Genomic DNA, 21,925 nt, shown 5'->3' with positions numbered 1-21,925 from the left:
AAAAAAATTGTAAAATTGCAGGGTGCAAGGCCAGGGCTGTTTTTTTTTTTTTTTTTGTCTAGTACCATTTTGGCTGTTAGACAAAAAAAAAAAAATATATATGTAAACTTATTAAATTGCCCAGAATATTTTTAATCCAAATGTTTCTTGAACTCATGCTAAATACTGGGAAACTTGTTTGATGATATCTGCATAGTGGCCCCCTCAACATGAGGAAAATGCTACAGAACCAAACACCTTAGAAGGATGACCTCGTTGAAGTCTCTAAGGCTTTGAGAAAGAATTGTACAATGTGTTAGGGTTAAATTTTAACTGTTCATAAATGATTCCAGAAGCAGAAGCTGTAAATTCAAATTTAGAGGAAAGAGCAATTTAGACTGGATTGTAGGGAGTTTTCTTTTACCTAATAAGTTGTTAGTTATTGGCATAAGTTACCTAGATCGTTAGTTGAGGCTGACAAGCCAATTGAATGTGATGAGGGAACACTTAGGAAGTGTATTGTATTTTGTTTTTATTTTTTTATATATATTTATGTATATTTCAGTTTTTATTTTTATCATTTTTTATTTATTATTATTTTTTTTTATTTATTATTAATTTATTATTTTGACAAAAAATTTTTTTTTTTTTTTTTTTTTTTGCAAGGAAGCCATATAATGATACTCAATATACTTTCTTTTCCCTTTATAATTTATTTACTTAATCTTTTTATACATTAAAATAATTTCCTTCCTAGTGATATTTATTCAGCCAATGGGAGACAAGAGATGCAGGTTACAGGGTAATATGTAACAAATATAATAATACGTAACAGAAGCTTGTTTTACTGTGATAAAACAAGCTTCTATTTAAGAGTAGTCATGCACTGTTTATCTAACATGACCACGTGGTTACTATGCTTTATTTCCATATGTAACATATTTATGTATTCATAGCAGAGGAAAAGATACACACAGTGTTGAAAGCGTCCGTAAATGTTCTATTTCACTTTATCAAAAGAAACGAGCAGGGTGTGAAACCCCCTAGTGTATAATTATTATGGATTTTTAGCCACAATGTAAAATAATTTCTTCAATTCATTGCTAAAACTAAAGACTTTAGTATTAACATTAGTAGAGGCATATGATGCAAGAAAGCAAGCTTATACACCATCAGCCAAAAAAAATTCTTCCCATTTCATTCGTTCCAAATGTTTGTCTAGTTCTGTCTTGAATTTATTTAAGCTGTCAACTTCCACAGCAACAGATAAAAGTTTGTTCCAGCAATCAACTGCCCGTGGGCCAAAAGCAAATTTCACACATCTATTCTACAACTGTCTTTTCTTAGTTTGAATCTATGCCCCCTCAGATTTGTAATCTGAGCAATAGGAAAAATCCCATCAGCATTGAGCCAGCTCAATCCATTCAAGGCTTTATACACCTCAATCAGATCGCCTTGAAGGTGCCTAGTTTCCAGAAGCTGCAATTTGCATAACTTAAGCCTTTTTTGTTAAGGCACCCCTTTGTTCCACTCTCCAATCTCATTGCCCTTCTCTATACTTGTCCTAGCAACTCTACATCCTTTGTAAAATGAGCCCTCCAGAAGAGGGCTCCTGTACACAGTACTAAAGGTGTGGCCTGACCATTGCATTATACAAAGGGATAATCACCTTATCCCTGCTAGCAAAATTCCTGTAAATCATTGACAAGGTCCTATGACCTTCTCTGGCAGCCTGTCTACACTTCACAGAAAATTTCATATCTGACTGCACAATTTACCCCAGGTCTCTTTCATTCTCCACTACCCTGAGTGTAGTACCCTACATAGTTGGTACATTTCTCTTGGATTACTGCTACCCCATATGCAGTACTTTACACATTTGTCAATGTTAAACTTCAGTTGCCACTTCTGAGCCCATCTGTCGAAATTTTTCATGTCCTGTTGCAGCAGCATACTGTCATTACTGTTATTAACAACCCAGCCAACCTTTGTATCATCTGCAAATTTTGACATTAAGCTTCATCAATATCATTGATAAATATACAAAACAACAATGGGCCCAACACAGAATCACGAAGGACACTTTTAATAACATTGGTCCACGTAGAGCAGTGGCCATTGATTACCACTCTGTCTTCTCCCACTCAAGCATCCTTTTATCCATTGTAGCAACTTGCCCTTAATGCCATATTACTCCAATTTGTACATTAGTTTCCATATACAACAGTATGAAAAGCTTTCTGAAATCCAAGTATATGATAAAAATATTTTTTGCATCCAGTTCCTTGGTGACCACATCATAGTATCTAATCAAATTGGCCAGACAAGACTTCACAAATCCATGATGTGTCTGAATTATTACTGCTATCTTGTCTAGATTATCCTGCAATGCTTCTTTAACCAGTGACTTCATTGTTTTCCCCAGAACAGAAGTTAAACTAACAGGTCTGTAATTACTCGTGTCACTCTTCGATTCCCCCCCTTTGAATTGGAGATACATTTTCACATCTCCAGTCTGTGAGGACTTCCCCTGAGTCCAAGGATGCTCTCATTATTATGGCTATGGGTTTGCTTACTTCCTTTACCATCCCCTTTAATATAACTGGATAGATCCCATCTACCCCAGGTGCCTTATGTTCAACTTCAATTTTTCCTTCACTTTGCTCTTGGTTGTTACAAAATCATTTAACTCCCAGTTAGAGTTTGATGAAAATCTGGTCCTCTCCTCCTTGAACAACTGTGTGAATGTAGATGCAAAATACTCATTTAGTTTGGCAGCTATCTGAGAATGATCATCTACAATCAAACTATTGATATCAAGTGGACCAATCTGATTCATCCCCCTCCTTTCAAATTTTCTATAAGCAAAAAAGTCTTTGCTGTTTGTCTTTGCATCCTTTTCCAAAGATTTCTCATAATCTGCCTTGTCTTGCCTAACCTCCTTTGTGACTTGATTGATTACAGACTAACTTGGCTTCTGTGTTTCCTGGTAATTTATATGCATTTCATGCATTTTTATTCTCTGCCACATGTCTCATTAGTTCATGTGACATCCATTTGGGCCTAAACCTAGAACAGCATCTCTTAATTATAACAAAAAGCCTGGTAGCTTTCAAAATTACTTCCTTGAATGCTTCCCATTTTAGAATTTGCTGTTGGTAACATCATCAGTTGGTTCCACTGTATAGAACTTAAAAAAATCTCTGAGAACCCTATAGTCACCTTTACGAAGCAAAAACCTTTCCCTTATAATGGGGGATTTTAACTTCCCAGATATTGACTGGAACTTGTGGGTTGGTCACTCACACACTAGTCAGAGTTTTGTGGAGTTATTGGATGATTGTTTTCTGCAGCAGCATGTTCGAGAGGCAACCAGAGAAAGTAACACTCTTGATCTGGTTATCAGCAATGATCATTCGTGTATTAAGAATTTGCAGATAAAGGAACCACTAGGTGGCACTGATCACAGTGTGCTGAAGTGGGATTTACTCAAAGAGGTAACTACCGTCAGGGGTAAAGGAAAGGGTTTTTGCTTCCGTAAAGGGGAGTACAGTGGTCTCAGACAGTTTTTAAATTCTGTACAGTGGGATCAACTGACGATGTTACAAACAGTAAATTCTAAGTGGGAAGCATTCAAAGAATTAATCGTGGAAGCTACTAGACTTTATATACCGATTAAGAAATATCGTTCAAGGTTTAGGCCTAAATGGTTATCAAATGAACTAATGAGACTCGTGACAGAGAAGAAAAATGCATGGGATGCATATAAATTATCAGGTGACGCAGAAGCCTGTGGCAGATATAAGCTAGTCTGTAATCAGGTCACAAAGGAGGTTCGGCAGGCGAAGGCGGATTACGAGAAATCTTTGGCAAAAGATGCTAAGAAAAACAGCAAGGATTTCTTTACTTATATAAACTCTAAAAGGAAGGGGATGAATATGATTGGTCCACTTGACATCGATGGTTCGACTGTTGATGATCCTGCTCAGATAGCAAACAAACTGAATGAGTATTTTGCATCTACATTCACACGTGAGGAATTATTACAATTTGAAAATGGAAGAAGGTTATCAAATTGTAGCAGTGTGCTTAATGATTTTGTAATAACTGAGAGCAAAGTGGAGGAGAAATTGTTGAAGTTAAACATAAAAAAGGCACCAGGGGTGGATGGGATCTATCCAGTTATTTTAAAGGAGGCGGCAAAGCAACTAAGCAAACCCTTAGCCATAATTATGAGAGCATCCTTGGACTCAGGGGAGGTTCCCACGGACTGGAGATGTGCAAATGTGTCCCCAATTCACAAAGGTGGATCGAAGGGTGACACGAGTAATTACAGACCAGTTAGTTTAACTTCTGTTCCGGGTAAAATAATGGAGTCGCTGGTTAAAGATGCATTGCAGGATCATCTAGACAAGACTGCAGCAATAATTCAAACACAGCATGGGTTTGTTAAGGGAAAGTCTTGTCTGACAAATTTGATTGGTTATTATGATGTGGTCACAAAGGAACTGGATGCAAAAAATAATTTTGATATCATATACTTGGATTTCAGGAAAGCTTTTGACACTGTTGCGCATGGAAGACTACTGTACAAATTGGAGCAGAATGGTATTAAGGGTAAGTTGCTACAATGGATAAAAGGATGGTTAAGTGGGAGAAGACAGAGGGTGGTAATCAATGGGTGCTGCTCTTCGTGGACTAATGTTATTAGTGGAGTCCCACAGGGTTCGGTGTTGGGTCCACTGTTGTTTTGAGTATTTATCAATGATATTGATGAAGGTATATCAGGCTTAATGTCGAAGTTTGCAGATGACACAAAGGTTGGCAGGGTTGTTAATGACAGTAATGGCAGTGTGCTACTGCAACAGGATCTAGATAAATTGGGCAGATGGGCTAAGAAGTGGCAACTGAAGTTCAACCTTGACAAATGCAAAGTACTGCATATGGGTAGAAGTAACCCCAGAGAAACGTACCAACTGTGTGGTACTACACTTAAGGTGGTAGAAAATGAAAAAGACCTGGGAGTAATTGTGCAGTCAGATATGAAGTTTTCTGAGCAGTGCAGACAGGCTGCTAGGGCGGGTCATGGGGTTTTGTCAATGATATATAGGAATTTTGCTAGCAGGGAAAAGGAGGTGATTGTCCCTCTGTATAAGGCAATGGTCAGGCCACGCCTTGAGTACTGCGTACAGGTCTGGAGGCCTCATTTTAGGAAGGATGTAGATTTGCTTGAGCGTGTACAGAGAAGAGCAACACGATTGGTGAGGGGAATGAAGGGATTCTCTTACCAAGAGAGGCTTAAGTTCTGCAAATTGCAGTGGCTGGAGACTAGGCACCTGCGCAGTGATCTGATTGAGGTCTATAAGGCCTTGAATGGGTTGAGCACGCTGAATTCTGATGGGATCCTTCCACTTGTTCAGATTACCAACCTACGGGGACATAAGTTCAAATTAAGAAAGGACAGATGTAGAATAGATGTGCGGAAATTTGCTTTTAGCCAGCGGGTGGTTAATTGCTGGAACAAACTTCCATCTGTCGTTGTAGAAGTTGATAGGTTAAATAAATTTAAGGAGGAACTGGACAGGCATTTGGAGGGAATGGTGTGATTTTTTTTTTTTTTTTTTTTTTTTTGGCTGATGCTGCATAAGCTCCTACACTTGCTTTCTTGCATCATGTGCCACTACTACTACTACTACCTTTACCCACGATGGTAGTTACATTTTTAAGTAAATCCCATAAAACCTTTGCTAGTATGTGAATGACCAATCCACAAGTTCCAGTTTATATCTGGCAAGTTAAAATCTCCCATTATAAACTTAAGAATGAGAGTAGCCTTGTGCAGGCAAAGTTTTTTACGGCTCCTGGAATAGAGAAGTTTTTTTCTGTTTTATTAGCTTAAATTGGCATATTAACTTATTTTCTAGAGTAGCTTTATATTCCTAGTTACGATACTTAGTTTAAAGTTTAAGGTTTTTTTTTTAGCCATATTAAGCCGCTTTACTCACCAATTGTTATATCAAATTATTTTTTATAAGCTGCTTATAGACCTAGTCAGGATCCTTAGTTTATTCTGAATTGAGACATCGAGATTTGGAAGTTAATTAATAATTAAGTGTCCGTAGATTTACCGTTTGTAATTTGCCGCCATTGTTATACGATACAATGTTATATACCGAACTAGATAGCGTAAGCTTAGTATAGTATATAATATAATATTGTCAATCAATCTGTAAAATCTATTAATCTTGTTGAACTTCACTGACAGTTAAATTGTACTTTTTAACTAAATACATATGACTTAGATTACAAATGTAGCATAATTAATTAATACATAACTTGATAGGGAAGTTATATAAACGGAACTCGTAGATAATTCTCGATACAATTAGGGTTATAATTTTGTACTGAAATTGAAATTTTATTGAAATTAAATCGAAATCATGACTCAGACCAGAGCAGCAAAGCAAAAGGCTCAAGCAAATGGGAAATGGGAGTGCTGTGGTTCAGGGGAGAACTGAGGGGAGCAGTTGTCCTCTGAATCACAGCCTTTCAAAATGCACTGCTTGCATGATGTTTGTGGAGCAATTGGGTATGGGACATGATATTGCCATGGGGGATGTCTTTGTGTGCGTGCAATGTAAAGAAATCAGGCGATAACTCAGCGTTGTTATGGGCCTATATGAGAGCTTCAGTGACAGGGTGGATGCCCTCAAAGTATCTAAATTGAGGGGCCCATCAAGCTCTCAGCTGCCTACATCAACGCCAGAGCTTGCACTTGGTCATCACGCAACACAGCTGCAACCCCCAAGGCAGAATGCGCTGGTTCCACAGGAACTAGTAGTTGTTGATGACTCTATTATCAGGGAAACGGGGAACATGCTTTGTAAAAAGGATAGGTGGAACAGGACCAGGGTTTGTCTGCCAGGGTTAATGACGTAGAGCGGATATAATCTTTTAAGGGCACAAAAGGTGATATAGTTGTACACGTTGGCACTAATGATATTAAGAGTAGGAGACCGGCAGAAATACTTAAGAAGTACAGGTCCCTGTTGAAAAAAAGCTGTGAATTAGGGTTCAATTTGAAAGTGTCTACAAATTCTGCCCAGACACGATAGGAGGGATTATATGATGAGAGCCTTGTCGATCAATTCGACCCTGGAAAGATTGTGCAAGGCTCAAGGGGGTAGAATTTTTTTTCAGCCTGGTCTGTACTCAGAGAATCAAAAGATCCAGATCCCCTGTGGACTGCCTTCACACTTTCTTCTGATGAATACTTTGAGCAATGGGGTAAAGGTTCCACAGCAAAGATTAACATCCAACAACTACATTTTGCTCATACACAAAAGTACCCCTGATTCACCAAGATCTATACTGATTGTTCAAAGTCTGACAGTCAAGTGGGTGCAGCTGCTGTCTTCCCAAATTCAACTGTCTCATTTTCACTTCCAGCCTAATGCAGCATTTATACTGCTGAGCTTCATGCCATTAAGCTTGCTTTGAAAAACATCACTCTTGTCAATAAATAAAAGCATAATATATACTGATTCACAAAGTGCTATTTTAGCTTTGGAAGGCACTTCCTCACCCAACAATCCTTTATTAAAGCTCATAAGACATATGCTGATGCAACTTCATGAGCATCAGCAAACAGTTATCTTTTCTTGGATCCCTGGCCACAGTGGTTTTCCAGGAAATGAATGTGCAGATGATGCTGCAAAGCATCATTCCAACATAGCCTCAACAAATGATCTAGTCCCATATCCTGATTATAGACACAATATATGGAGAACATGCATGGAACAATGGACACTTCTGTGGAAAATGCAAACAAATAACAAGCTACTTCAAACAAAACCCAAACCACAATTATGGACTTCTAGCCTTCGTAAAAATAGAAAAGAAGTAATCTTAGCCAGAATCCAAATAGGTCACATTCACCTCACACATCTATATCTGCTTACAGGGAATGATCCTCCTCAGTGTGTGCAATGCTTGCAACCACTTACAGTAAAACATATACTCCTTGAATGTAGCTTGTTTAACAACGCCCGATGAATGGCCTTTAGTTTCATTTCAGATCTACAACAGCCTCTGTCTCTCAATAGCATCATAGTTAAAGAAGCAAATCTATCTGAATTCTTTTTTTTATTTAAAACAAATTCAAATGTGTGACTGTTTCTAACATATAATTATTGAATTTACATATAAGAACTGCTTGTACAGTTATGCTGTGCAAGCAGTTCTTATATGTAAATTCACTTGATTTGGGATGTAGTATTGTGCAGTATGGCCTAAATTGCCTTGCACCAGAAAACACCACCACCACCACAACAACAACAACCTCGTTATTTCATAATTTAGTTATTTGATTATACATTGTTTCAGACAAGATGTCATGAATTACTGAAACACATTCATCATTATGCCTTGAAAGTGTAAAAACTTACCAGCTGTCTTTGCAATATAACCATCACAAGAACTTGTTGATTTGTTTATGGGTATTTTGTTTGTTTGTTTTGACTTTCACAGATTTTATGGGCAAGCTGCCTCCATGCTGTCTGGTCTTCAACAGCTTCTTTCAGGTCCCTCAAGCTCATGCCAGTGCCGCTCTTGATGGCATTGAGCCAGAGTGTTCTTTGCAAACCCTTTCTTCTTGTTCCATTGACCTTAGCATTATCAGTTTTTCCAGTGAATTGGATCACATTACGTGACCAAAATAGGTCAATTGTCCTTTCTGATGTTTCTGGCATGATGCAATCCAAAACCTCTATGTTCAGTAGCAGCTTTCTCCAGTGCCAGAGTTCAAAAACATAAATTTTTCTTCTCTCTGCTTCTTTTCATTATCCAGCTTTTGCACCCATAAGTTGTTATGGGGAAACACTGTAGCATAGGCTATTCTGATTTTCACCGTAAGTCTTTTTCTTTCCAGATGTTTTCCATGCTCATCATTGTGCTGCGACCAAGCAATATTCTTCTTTTTTTTTTTTTTTTTTGCAGGGACAGATTTGACCTTTTCATTGTTAATTTTGATTTTGACTTCTCTAATTCCAGCTGTTATCATTTTTTTTTTTTTCTTGATGTTAAACTGCAGTCCCACTTTCGCTCTCATCTTTAACCATGATAATCAATTGCTTTAGATGTTCCTCATTTTCTGCAAGCAGAGTTGTATCATCATCTGCATATCTTAAATCATTGATATTTCTGCTACCAATTTTCACCCCAATTTCTGATTCATCCAAGTACAATTTTCTCATAAGTGATTCTGTATATATATTAAACATAAATGGGGATAAGACACAGGGTGGGGCCTGGGGATAACATACCCCTACACACCTTTCCCAGTTTCAAACCACTCTGTATCTCCTAATGTTGTTCTGACAGTTGCTTCTTGGTTTGCGTACAGAGATCTTAAAAGTTCAACCAAGTGTGCTGGTATCCCCAGTTCTATCAAAGAATTCCACAGTTTTTTATGCCCAACAAAACCAAATGTTTTGCTATAGTTGATGAAACACATGTGTACATCTTTTGTGAAATTCACGGACTTTTTCCATGATCCAGTGGATATTTGCGATGTGATCATGAGTGCCTCTTCGTTTGCGGAAATCAGCTTGAACACCAGGCAGCTCTGTTTCTTTCAAGCACGATTGTATAGAGTTTGAATGATTTTCAATAAAATCTTGCTTGCATGTGATATCAACGCTTGTGTAGGAGTTTGGGAAACTTTGGGCATCTCCCTTCTTCAGAATAAATAGAATATATACTAATCTCTTCCAGTCTTTTGGCCACATATTTCTTTTCCAGATCCCCTGGCACAAAGCTGGTATTGGAAATGGTATTAACAATGCCGTTGCTGTTCCACCAATTCTAGGAGCTTTACTCCTTGGTAGTTATTGCAGTGCCCATAGTACTTCTTCCTGTAGAATATCCGGTTCTAATTCATGTTGCCCTTTCACTTCAATCTGTTGATGTTTGTTTTTATTTGGATACAGTTCTTCTGTGTATTCCTGAAGAATACACAGAAGAACTGTGTATTCCTTGATATACTGTTGCTTGATATTTTGCTGTTTGATTTATAACTGAAAAGTTGCCTTTATGTGAATATGGAAGGCTAATACACAAGATTTTTTTCACATTACTTTCTTGAGCACATAATTTACTCTATTTAATACATTGAATTGGAAATGGGGAACTGGAAATTGGAAATTGCAAATAATCCCCCCCCATCAGAATTGGTAATTTACGATTTTGAAGAATTATTTCAGGTCTAGATTGGATTTAACTAGAAAAAGAAAGCACATATATAACGTAAAGAGTAAGTGTTTTCTACATGATTGTGCAAAGATATCACTTCAGCTTTCAAACAGTATTTCCCCTCTCCAGTTAATATTAAACTTTAGAATAATAAATAATTCTAATTTATTATCATGCATTATACAATATTGATTATTATCATCTTATAAAGTGACTTGCAGAATGATCTTGCTATAAAAATATACACAGTTAAATACTACAATTTTAAACTGTTAACTATATGAAATTGATTTATTTTTAGTGCTAGTGATTATAGGCTATGTAGCTGGTTGGGTCAACAAGAAGATCAACATCGTATTGTTTTATATCAGTGCGATTCCCATTTTTCTATGTGGACCCAGCGTTGCATCCGTCAAGCAGACTGTATCCTAATTGTAGCACTTGCAGATCAGGAGCCTGCAGTTGGACAGGTAATTGCTTAGTAATGAAGGTATAAGTATACAGGATAGTCCTTATTCTCAGTTTACTGAGAAATAATTTGTACACATCTTGAAGCCATTTTCATGACCAAGTGATATTATATTTACATGATGTTATTTATGACATTTAAATGAATTGTTCAAAATGTTCAGTGATTTACTTCTGGATAAATTGCATCTCTTCTCGATAAACCTGGCTCATGAACTAAGAAATAAATAATTATTTTCAGTTATGGAAGGTGTTTCAGCAGGTTTCAAATTCAAGGATCATCTACTTGTAACAGTTTGTTTTGTACAAGCACAGTATTTTTTATATATTTTTTTGTGATTTTTATAATCTATAATATAATACTTAGCTGTAAATGTTCCATTCAACTTAAATAGTTTTTCAGTTATATAAATTTTCCAAACATCTGAAAAATTCAGTATATTTCTTAAGTTTTGGAAGCACCTCCCTTAAGTCATGAAATATATAAAAAAATTTTCCTCCTAATTTTGAAAATTGATGAACATTTTCTCTGAATACTTACATCCATGACTATACAAAAATAGTTGAGGAAACCAGGCTTTTGCTGCATCAGCCAAAAAAAGTTGTCTTCTCTCTTAGTGTAAATTTATGCTTACTGATTATAATGTCCCTTAATAATGAGAAAATATCACCCTTCATTAATTTTATTAACCCCTCTCAGAATATTATAAACCTCAATTATAAGGCACCAGGTTACTAAGTTTCCATGTAAAACGCCCCCTATATTCAAAATATCTCCCCGTTATTTGCATGAACTTTACAAAAGCGCCCTTTTGCAAAGTTCACTAGGCACACATGCCTATTTTTAGACATTTTCAAGGCATTCCATCCTTTGTTTATATGTGGCCTTCATTCCTGGACAGCATTTCAAGTGTAGTCTTGTAATTGCTTTATATAGTGGAATTAATTTCTCACTATATGTTATTGATAAGACACCATGGACTTGCTGCCTGTTTGCACTGCCCAGGGAATGTTTACTTGAATAATCGCTTCCCAAATTCCTTTCTTCTCTACTGTTTTTAATTCAGTCCCTTCAAGTGCATAAATTTTTTGGGGCTGTTATTTCCAAAAAATGCATTTTATATTATCAAAATAACTGCTACTTATGGCTATAACCTGAAGTCTATCCAAGTTGCCCTGAAGGAGTGTTGCTTGGCACTGGCCATCAACTGCTCTTCTCATCTTCACATCATTTTTAAGTTTTGATAATTTTTTAACTCTTTGCAGTCCAGCATTATTTTCATTGTCTTCTCCATGCAGTCCAGCTTCTATCAATCAAAAAAAAATGACTATTTGAAATGTTGATGTTCAAAAATTATATATTTTTGGGTTTGCATAAATATTAACAAATAAGAAATTTGTAATCAAATTAACAACTCACTGGAAATGAAGTCACTATAGTTTACCAGTTGTGCTGTCTTTACAATCACTGTAGAAGTGATACAGATATACCATGGAATGTCAGAAGAATCTGTAATTCTTTAAGAAATTAACTGTGATACATTTTCAGGACTATTTTGAACTAGAAGTAGAAAAATTTTTGTTTTAAAAAAACATGTCATTTAAGGTATTGTTAATCCTCAACACTTCTGCTAGTCATAATCTTCATTTGTTGATTCTCACCCTCAAATTAGTGTTCTTCCCCCAAACTCCACTTCCTTACCCCAGGCACAGTATAACCATATTGTTTTTGCACCATAAAAAATCAAAATCCTTACCCCAACCTCTGGATCAATGAGTCATTTTCACCTTTAAGTAGTATTTGAGAATTGTGACACAGGCTGTTGCTGCTGCCCAGAAGGAAGGACATCTGTCACACAATTTTAGAAAGAGTATAACATTGTTATGGGAGTAAGAAACATTGTTCCAAGCTGGAAAAATATCGAACTGACAGGATGCTATTAATAGAAAGCTTTGCCCACAGTTTATCCACAAAATGCAAAAAAAAAAGTTAATTTTTGACATAGTGAAACACCCCTGGAAGCAGATACTGAAGAGTAAATGAGTTGCAGGCACAAATGCAAGTTGGAGAAATGATGATAGTGATGACAAAATCTTCAATGTGTCTTCAAAGAGCCTGAACCCTCAAAAGTTTGAGAAATAATGAAGTTGGAAGAGACATAGGCATTAAAGTGGATTCCAATCCCAACATTGCAAGAAGCAGTAATGTTGGCAGAGGCCTTTGTGATGTCATTGTTTACTATAAAATTCTTTATGACCAAAAGACAAACTCATCAGCTTTCTTTGAATGAAGTTTTCAAATTGAATTTCAATGATGTACAGTAATTGTATTTATTCATATTTAATTAAAAAAAAAAAAAAAATCAGTTATTCCCAAATCTTTGGGAATAATTGATAACTATATGGGAATTTTTCCCATATGAATTCATATGAAAAATTAATGTTTGCTTAGCTTACATTAACCGAGCCATAGGTGTAATCAAATTAGTTCTCTTCATATATCTGTTTTTTCCTTACTTTGTAACACTGATTCTCCCTTGCTAACTTTTTTACAAGATGTAGCAATCTTATATTGCAAAGGAAGTCACCAAGTATTGCCTCAGTCCTGCACCTGCACTTCAAATATAGGGTACTGCTTTCTAAGATGCTTGTTCTTTGCTGTTTATACAAATCTACATGTGGCTGTAGCCAGTTCATATGCCTTCCTCTTTCTCTTAATTTATTTGAATTTTTAAATTGATGCCATTTAGTGTCTCTCATATTGTGGAAATACTTCTTCACTGACTTGGCAGGTCTTTCACTAACTGTGCATAGTTACCTACAAATGAGGTGCCAGTAAATACTGAAATAGCCATTTAATTTATGATAACAGACTAGAGGTAATTCCAGTAAAACCTCAAAAAATTAGCATTAGTAAAGGCACATGATGCAAAAAAGCAAACTTATATAGCATCAGCCAAAAAAAAAAAAAAAAAACAGCCCTTTTCAGTTCTTCCATCCACTCACTTTGTCTAGTTCTCCCTTGAATCTATTTAAGCTATCAACTTCCACAACAAAAGATGGAAGTCTGTTCCACCAATCAACTATCCACTGGATAAAAGCAAACTTCCACATATCTATCCTACAACTGTCTCTCCTCAATATGAATTTATGCCCTCTCAGGCGATTATTCTGAGCAAGAGGAAGATTCCCATCAGCATTAAGCATGCTCAAACCATTCAAGGCTTTATACACCTCAATCAGATCACCTTGCAAATTACAAAGTCTCCAGACACTGTAATTTGCATCATTTAGGCCTTTCCTTCATAAGAGCAACCCTTTCCTTCATAAGAGCAATCCTTTGTTTCATTCACTAATCATGTTGTCCTTCTCTGTACGCATTCCAGCAGCTCTACATCCTTCTTAAAATGAGGCCTTCAGACCTGTATACAGTATTCAAGCCTGACCATTGCTTTATACAAGGGGATAACCACCTCCTTATCCCTGATAGAAAAATTCCTGTATATCATTGACAAGACACCATGAGCTACTCTTGCAGACTGTCTGCACTGCTCAGAAAACTTCATATCTGCCTGCACAATTACCCCCAGGTCCTTTTCATTCTTACTACTGTCAGTGTAGTACCACACAGTTGATATGCATTACTCTGGAGTTACTGCTTCCCATATGCAGTACTTTACATTTGTCAATTTTAAACTTTAGTAGCCACTTCTCAGTCCATCTGCTCAACCTTTCTAGATCCTGTTGCAGCAGTTTACTGTCATTCATGTCATTAACAACCCTGCTGACCTTTGTATTGTCTGCAATCATTAATAAATACAGAAAACAACAATGGACCCAACACTGAATCCTGGGGGACTCCACTAATAACATTAGTCCATGAAGAGCATTGTCCATTGATTACCACTCTGTCTTCTCCCACTCAACCATCACTTTATCCATAGAAGCAATTTGCCTCTGATGCCATGTTGCTCCAATTTCTGCAGCAGTCTTCCATGTGCAACAGTATCAAAAGCCATTCTAAGATCCAAATACATAATATCAAAACTATTCTTTGCGTCCAGTTCCTTGGTGACCATGTCATAGTATTCAGTCATATTGGTCAGACAAGACTTCCTTTAACAAACCCATGTTGTGTCTGAGCTATAACTAAAGTCTTGTCTAAATAATCCTACCATGCTTCTTTAACCAGTACCTCCATTAAATTCTCTGGAACAGAAGTTAAACTAACAGGTCTGTAATTATTTCTGTTGCCCTTTGATCCTCCTTTGTGAATTGGGGTTACATTTGCACATCTCTAATCCATGGGTACCTCCCCCGAGTCCAAGGAAGCTCTCATAATTATATGGCTAAGGATTTACTTACTGCTTTTGCTGCCTCCTTTAATACAACTGGATAGATCCCATCCACCCCAGTGAGTTTCTTATGTTTATCTTCAACAATTTCTTCTCCACTTTACTCTCAGTTATTACAAAATCATCTAGATTGCTGCCCGAGTTTAGTTCAACATTCCCCTCCCTGAATAACTCCTCATGTGTGAATGTAGATGCAAAATACTCATTTAGTTTGTTAGCCACCTGAGGAGGATCATCAACAATTGAACCAATCTGATTCATCCCCTTCCTCCTAGAGTTTACATAAGTAAAGAATTCTTTGCTGTTTTTCTTTTCATCTTTTGCCAAAGATTTCTTGTAATCTGCCTTTGCCTGCCTAACCTCCTTTGTGACTTGGTTATAGACTAGCTTATATCGGTCAGTCCTCTGTGACACCTGTTAATTTATATGTATTCCTTGCATTTTTCTTCTCTGCCCCATTTCTCATTAGTTTATCTGACATCCATTTAGGCCTAAACCTTGAACAATATTTCTTAGTTGGTATGAAAAACCTGGTAGCTTCCAAGATTAATTCTTTGAATTTTTCCCATTCTGAATTTGCTGTTGGTCCCACCGTATAGAATTTAAATACTGTCTCAGACCACCGTAGTTATCTTTGCGAAAACAAAAACCCTTCCCTTTACTCCTAATAATAGTTTCCTCTTTGAGTAAATCCCACTTCAGCACACTGTGATCACTGCCACCTAGTGGTTCCTTTATCTGCAGATTCTTAATGCATGAAGAATCACTACTGATAATCAGATCAAGAGTATTACTTCCTCTAGTGGCCTCCCGAACATACTGATTTAGAAAACTATCATCCAATAAATCCACAAATGGAATGATATTTCAAATAAATAGCAGTATACTTCTTCCATTAATGTCTTGTTTATTTATAAGAAGTGCAAGTATGGGAGAATAGCAATTCTTGGTGACTTGCTTCACAGCATGAGATTGATGCATTTTATATAAAATTCATCACTCTTTTCTAAGTACCCAACTGTAATGTTAGCCGGGTGGGTAAAGTGCCTGCCTGGCAACCCAAAGGTCGCGGGTTCGATTCCCGCCTCGGGCATGGATCAATGTACTGCAAAACCTTGGGAGGTGCATTATGGCCACAGAAGCCTATGTGCCAACAACTACCAAAAAAAAAAAAAAAAAACTAATGTTAACTCATATATAATAATGGTTGTTAAATTATTGCTCATAAAATGATGAGGTATATGATGAGAGCCTTGTCGATCAATTCGTCCCTGGAAAGATTGTGCAAGGCTCAAGGGGTAGAATATTTTTCCACCCGGTCTGTACTTATTAACAGGAGAGACTACTTCTACAGGTATGTGATACACCTAAATAGAAAGGGCGCAAGAATATTTGCTGATGCTATCATGGCAGTGTTAGGTGGGTCGGAAAACTGCTAGCTTGGGGGGATACAAGGACTAATAGATTAACAGTAGCCACTGGCAGAGGTGAAAGTGATTCTTGCACTGCTTCTATTGGAATGAGCAGAAGCCTGGAAAACAAGATGTGGGATATTTCAGAGACTGCTGGGAGTCATTGCGGTACAAGTAAACACATAGGTTGTGTTAGGGTAGCTAAGAATAGGAACAGGTGCATGTATACTTGTGTGCACACCAATACTAGAAGTTTGGTAAATAAATTTGATGAATTTGAGGTATTGCTCAAAACATCAAAGGCTTGACAAAACATCAAAAAATTGTTGGGATATCAGAGATGTGGTGTCACACAGATATAAGGAATGCAGAACTGGAATTTGGAGATTACAATGTGTACAGAAAGGATAGGAAGGGAAGAGGGGTTATGCTATTAGTTAAGAAACACATAAAATCCAAGGAAGTGAAGCCAGTCGACATCACTGGACAGGACAGTGCAGTGTCGAGTCAGTTTGGTGTGACATAAGCATTGGGAGATCAAAATTGAGAGTAGGAGTGTGCTATAGGCCTAATGACTCTGAGTATAATAAGAAACTGTACAGGGAAATAGAGTGGGCCAGTAAATCAGAGAGTTTTATAACGGGGGATTTTAATTTCCTAGATATTGACTGGAATTTGTGGGTTGGTCACTCACACATTAGCAAGGCTTTTGTGGATTTATTGGATGATTGTTTTCTACATCAGCATGTTTGGGAGGCAAATAGAGGGAGTAATACTCTTGATTTGATTATCAGTAGTGATTCTTCATGCATTAAGAATCTGCACATAAAGGAACCACTAGGTGGAAGTGATCACAATGTGCTGAAGTGGGATTTACTCAAAGAGGTAACTACCATCAGGGGTAAAGGGAAGGGTTATTGCTTTTGTAAAGGTGACTACGATGGTCTGAGACAGTATTTAAATTCTATACAGTGGGACCAACCTATGATGTTACAAACAGCAAATTCAAAATGGGAAGCATTCAAAGAACTTATCTTGGAAGCTACTAGGCTTTACATACCAACTAAGAAATATTGTTCAAGATTCAGGCCTAAATGGATGTCAGATGAACTAATGAGACACATGGCAGAGAAGAAAAATCCATGAGATACATATAAATTAACAGGTGACACAGAACCCTATTGTAGATATTAGCATTTTAGCATTAGTAGAGGCATTTGATGCAAGAAAGCAAGCTTATGCAGCATCAGCAAAAAAAAAAAAAAAAAAAAAACCCACTTCCACTTCACCCCTCTGTTCATTCAAAATACCTGTCCAGCTGAGCCTTAAACTTATTTAGGCTATCAACCTCCACCACAAGGGATGGCAGTCTGTTCCACCAACCAACCACCCGCTGGCTAAAGGCAAATTTCCGCACGTCTATCCTACATCTGTCTTTCCTCAATTTGAATTTATGCCCTCTAAGGTGATTTTTCTGAGCTAGAGGAAGAATCCCATCAGCATTGAGCATGCGTAAACCATTCAAGGCTTTATACACCTCTATCAGATCACCTCGCTGGTGCCTAGTCTCCAGACACTGTAATTTGCAAAACTTAAGCCTTTCTTCGTAAGAGTACCCCTTTGTTATATAAACTGGTCTGTAACCAAGTCACAAAGGAGGTTAGGCAGGCAAAGGCAGATTATGAGAAATCTTTGGCAAAAGATGCAAAGAAAAACAGCAAAGAGTTCTTTACTTATGTAAACTCTAGAAAGAAGGGGATGAATCAGATTGGTCCACTTGATATCGATGGTTCAACTGTTGATGATCCTGCTCAGGTAGCTAACAAACTAAATGAATATTTTGCATCAACATTCGCACATGAGGAGCTATTCAGCGAGGGGAATGCCAGAGGTGTATTCAACTCTGGCAGTAAGCTAGATAATCTTGTAATAACTGAGAGTAAAGTGGAAGAGAAATTGTTGAAGATAAACATAAGAAAGGTACCTGGGGTGGATGGGATCTATCCAGTTATATTAAAGGAGGCAGCAAAGGAAGTAAGCGAATCCTTAGTCATAATGATGAGAGCTTCCTTGGACTCAGGGGAGGTATGCATGGACTGGAGATGTGCAAATGTGACCCCAATTCACAAGTAATATCAAAGGGCGTCACAAGTAATTATAGCCCTGTTAGTTTAACTTCTGTTCCTGAAAAATTAATGGAGGCACTGGTTAAAGAAGCACTGCAGGATCATCTAGACAGGACTTCAGTTATTGCTCGTACACAGCATGGTTTTGTTAAGGGGAAGTCTTGCCTGACCAATTTGATTGGATACTATGATGCAGTCACAAAAGAGCTGGATGCAGGGAATAACTTTGATATTATATACTTGGATCTTAGAAAGGCTTTTGATACTGTTGCACATGGAAGACTGCTGCACAAATTGGAGCAGTGTGGCATTGGAGGCAAATTGCTGCTATGGATAAAATGATGGCTGAGGGGGGAGAAGACAGAGTGTTAATCAATGGATGCTGCTCATTGTGGACTAATGTTATTAGTGGAGTCCCTCGGGGTTCAGTGTTGGGTCCATTATTGTTTTCTGTATTTATAAATAATATTGAAGATGATACAGAGGTTGGCAGGGTTGTTAAGGATACTACTGATGCTATGCTGCGGCAACAGGATCTGGACAGTTTGAGCAGATGGGCTGAGAGGTGGCAAATGAAGTTTAATGTTGACAAATGTAAAGTACTACATATGGTAAACAGCAACCCCAGAGCAACGTATCAACTCTGTGGTACTACACTGACAGTGGTAGAGAATGAAAAGGACCTGGGGGTAATTGTGCAGGCAAATATGAAGTTATCTGAGCAGTGCAGATGGGCGGCAAGAGTAGCTCATGGTGTCTTGTCAATGATATACAGGAATTTTTCTAGCTGGAATAAGAAGGTGATTATTCCCTTGTATAAGGCAATGGTTAGGCCTCACCTTGAGTACTGTATACAGGTCTGGAGGCCTCATTTCAAGAAGGATGTAGCACTGCTGGAACGAGTACAGAGAAGGGCAACAAGATTAGTGAATGGAACAGAGATTAGTGAATGGGTTGCAAATTGAAGAAAGACAGATGTAGGATAGATGTGCAGAAATTTGTCTTTAGCCAGCGGGTGGTTGGTTGGTTGGTGGAACAGACTTCCATCCCTTGTTGTGGAAGATGATAGCCTAAATAAATTTAAGGCTCAGCTGGACAGGTATTTCGAACGAACGGAGGGGTGAAGTGGAAGTTTTTTTGTTTTTTTGGCTGATGCTGCATAAGTTTTCTTTCTTGCATCATATGCCTCTACTAATGCTAAATTAATTATTGCTTCTAAAATCTGTCTTTGCATCAGAAGACAGCACTGCATATTCTCTCTTGATAAAATAAAATGAAGTGAAGATGATTTTGACAAACACAGAAACATCTCCCACAACAAAGAACAGGTTCAGGTAGTGTTAATTGAACTTAAATTATGTAAATTTCATTTCTTTGGAGCAAAGTAGTGATTATAGATATTTGAATAAAAAATGAACAAATGAAGGAATATACAAATTGATAAGCAATGTAGTGGAACTGCTTACAACTGAATATACATAAAAATTATAATTTAAAGTGGTTGAAGCTTACAATTTTAATTCATTACACTGTTTTATATGGCAATGTTGGCATAGCACCTGAAAGATGCCTTACGATAATAATACTCCTGCGTTACCATTTGATTAATGATAAAAAAATCGGAAATTATTTTTAGCTTCCTAGATATAGTCAAACTTTTACTGCAGTAGGTCCAAAGTTATTTCCTTGTGGTTTTTGCAGAATAATTAAATGTGAGCACCTGTCAGATGCCACACCACCATTTGTATAACGTTTTTTACATTTGCATGAAAACCACTGTGAGAACTGACTTTGCTATGAAGATTTGAAGTCGGTGTTTGTTTAATGTTCAAGGTTAATTGCCTGTGCACTCCCACAAGTTAAATAAATATCTACAGTCATACAGATTGTTTGAAAGATTTTTTTTTATTCTTCACTTCACAATTAGATACAATTGTGAAGTGAAGAATTGTATCTAATATGTATATATATTTTTAATATTTATACCTATAATAAGCTGAAATATATGAAGATGAAAGAGCAATTCCAGATCATAATGTAAAGATGCAAAAACCCCTACTGCACTATCAGAGTTCTAGAGTTGTGGGAGGACAATGGTGATGTGTCAAAAATGTCGGATAAAAGGGCCACTGATGAGTGTTGCCCAGCAGTTTTCAGAGATAGAAAACAACTGGTAATTCCATGGGAAAAGGGTCCTGGAAATAGAGGGTAATATGCAAATTGATTAAATAGTGCTAACAAGTGAAAGGGAAGAGAAAAAAAATTAAAAAAATAGAAACACATAAATAGCCCATAGTTTTAATGCTATTTTGCTATTCGTTCTTATGCTATCAACTACATCAAATAAAACGTTTTTGGTAAACATGCAAAGAGTTAATCTATTAGAAAACCTCTTAGCATCATGGATTTCTGCCAGTCATGGAAGGATTTTACTATGGATGGCATTATTGTGTTATGTGTTGATGAAAAGAATGTTCCATACATGATCTGGAATGTTCCATTCCAGATCAACCAACATGTAAAAACAGCAATGTATGTTATGACCAAGAAAAGGACAAACAAAAATTTTCAGTGCAGTCACTTGTAACCAAGCCATGTAATTCAAAAGAAGAGAAAAGTGATTTTCCAAAGGATTTGTCTCGGCCTGGTAAGCAGCAGTATCCCTTTCAGTAAGTTAAACACTCAAGTCTTCAAGCAATTTTTGATTATTGAAATATTGTATAAATCCAAATATTCCAGATGAATCTACTTTTAGAATTACTTTAACGCTATTTATGGCAACATTTTTGTGAAATTCGTCAAGATATTAGAGAAAACTATGGATGTGTTGATGAAATGACAGACATTTGTGGTCACTATATTCCACATTTTATATGAAAAATTAGATGCGGAACCATCATGTCTGCATTTACTTGCTTGTAAGCCCTCAAAAAAATGAATTACTCTACAATAGCAAGGATCCTTTGCAGTTATGGTCAGAATTGACCTATAGCAAAAAATCTGAATTTTTGTTAGTGATGCTGCTTCTTATATGGGAAAATCCACTTCTGCATTACAAGTTTTCTTTCCATATCTGATACTTGCCATGTTACTTGCTTAGCCCATGGCTTACATAGGTTGGCAGAGGCAATTTGGGAGAATTTTGATAAAGTTAAACTTATTTGTAGTATTAAAAAGATTTTGTCAAAAGCACCTTCAAGAATAGCAGCTTACAGAAATATGCCACCTATGCTTTCTCTCCCACCTGATCCTGTTCTCGCTAGTTGCTATTTAAACTTGTTGCTGTTTAAAGATTAAAATGGGGAATATGGTTACAAGCAGCATTGTTTTATGT

General features: G+C 37.0%; 1 protein-coding gene across 3 annotated transcripts in view; it reads left to right on the top strand.

The window, feature by feature from the left end:
- The window catches only part of sws (patatin like phospholipase domain containing sws), a 469,178-nt gene that overhangs the window by 254,177 nt on the left and 193,076 nt on the right, over positions 1–21,925 (top strand). For all 3 annotated transcript variants that reach the window (XM_090369181.1, XM_090369180.1, XM_090369179.1), the window contains one exon: positions 10,532–10,700. In XM_090369181.1, the coding sequence (XP_090225307.1) occupies positions 10,532–10,700 (169 nt within the window). The remainder of the gene's footprint in view (positions 1–10,531; positions 10,701–21,925) is intronic.

Source organism: Mastigoproctus giganteus, chromosome 3 (assembly GCF_048544385.1).
Source record: "Mastigoproctus giganteus isolate SK-2022 chromosome 3, ASM4854438v1, whole genome shotgun sequence".
Classification (NCBI taxonomy): Eukaryota; Metazoa; Arthropoda; class Arachnida; order Uropygi; family Thelyphonidae; genus Mastigoproctus; species Mastigoproctus giganteus.
The sequence above is the reverse complement of the archived record's forward strand: the minus strand, read 5'-3'. Positions and strand labels throughout refer to the sequence as shown.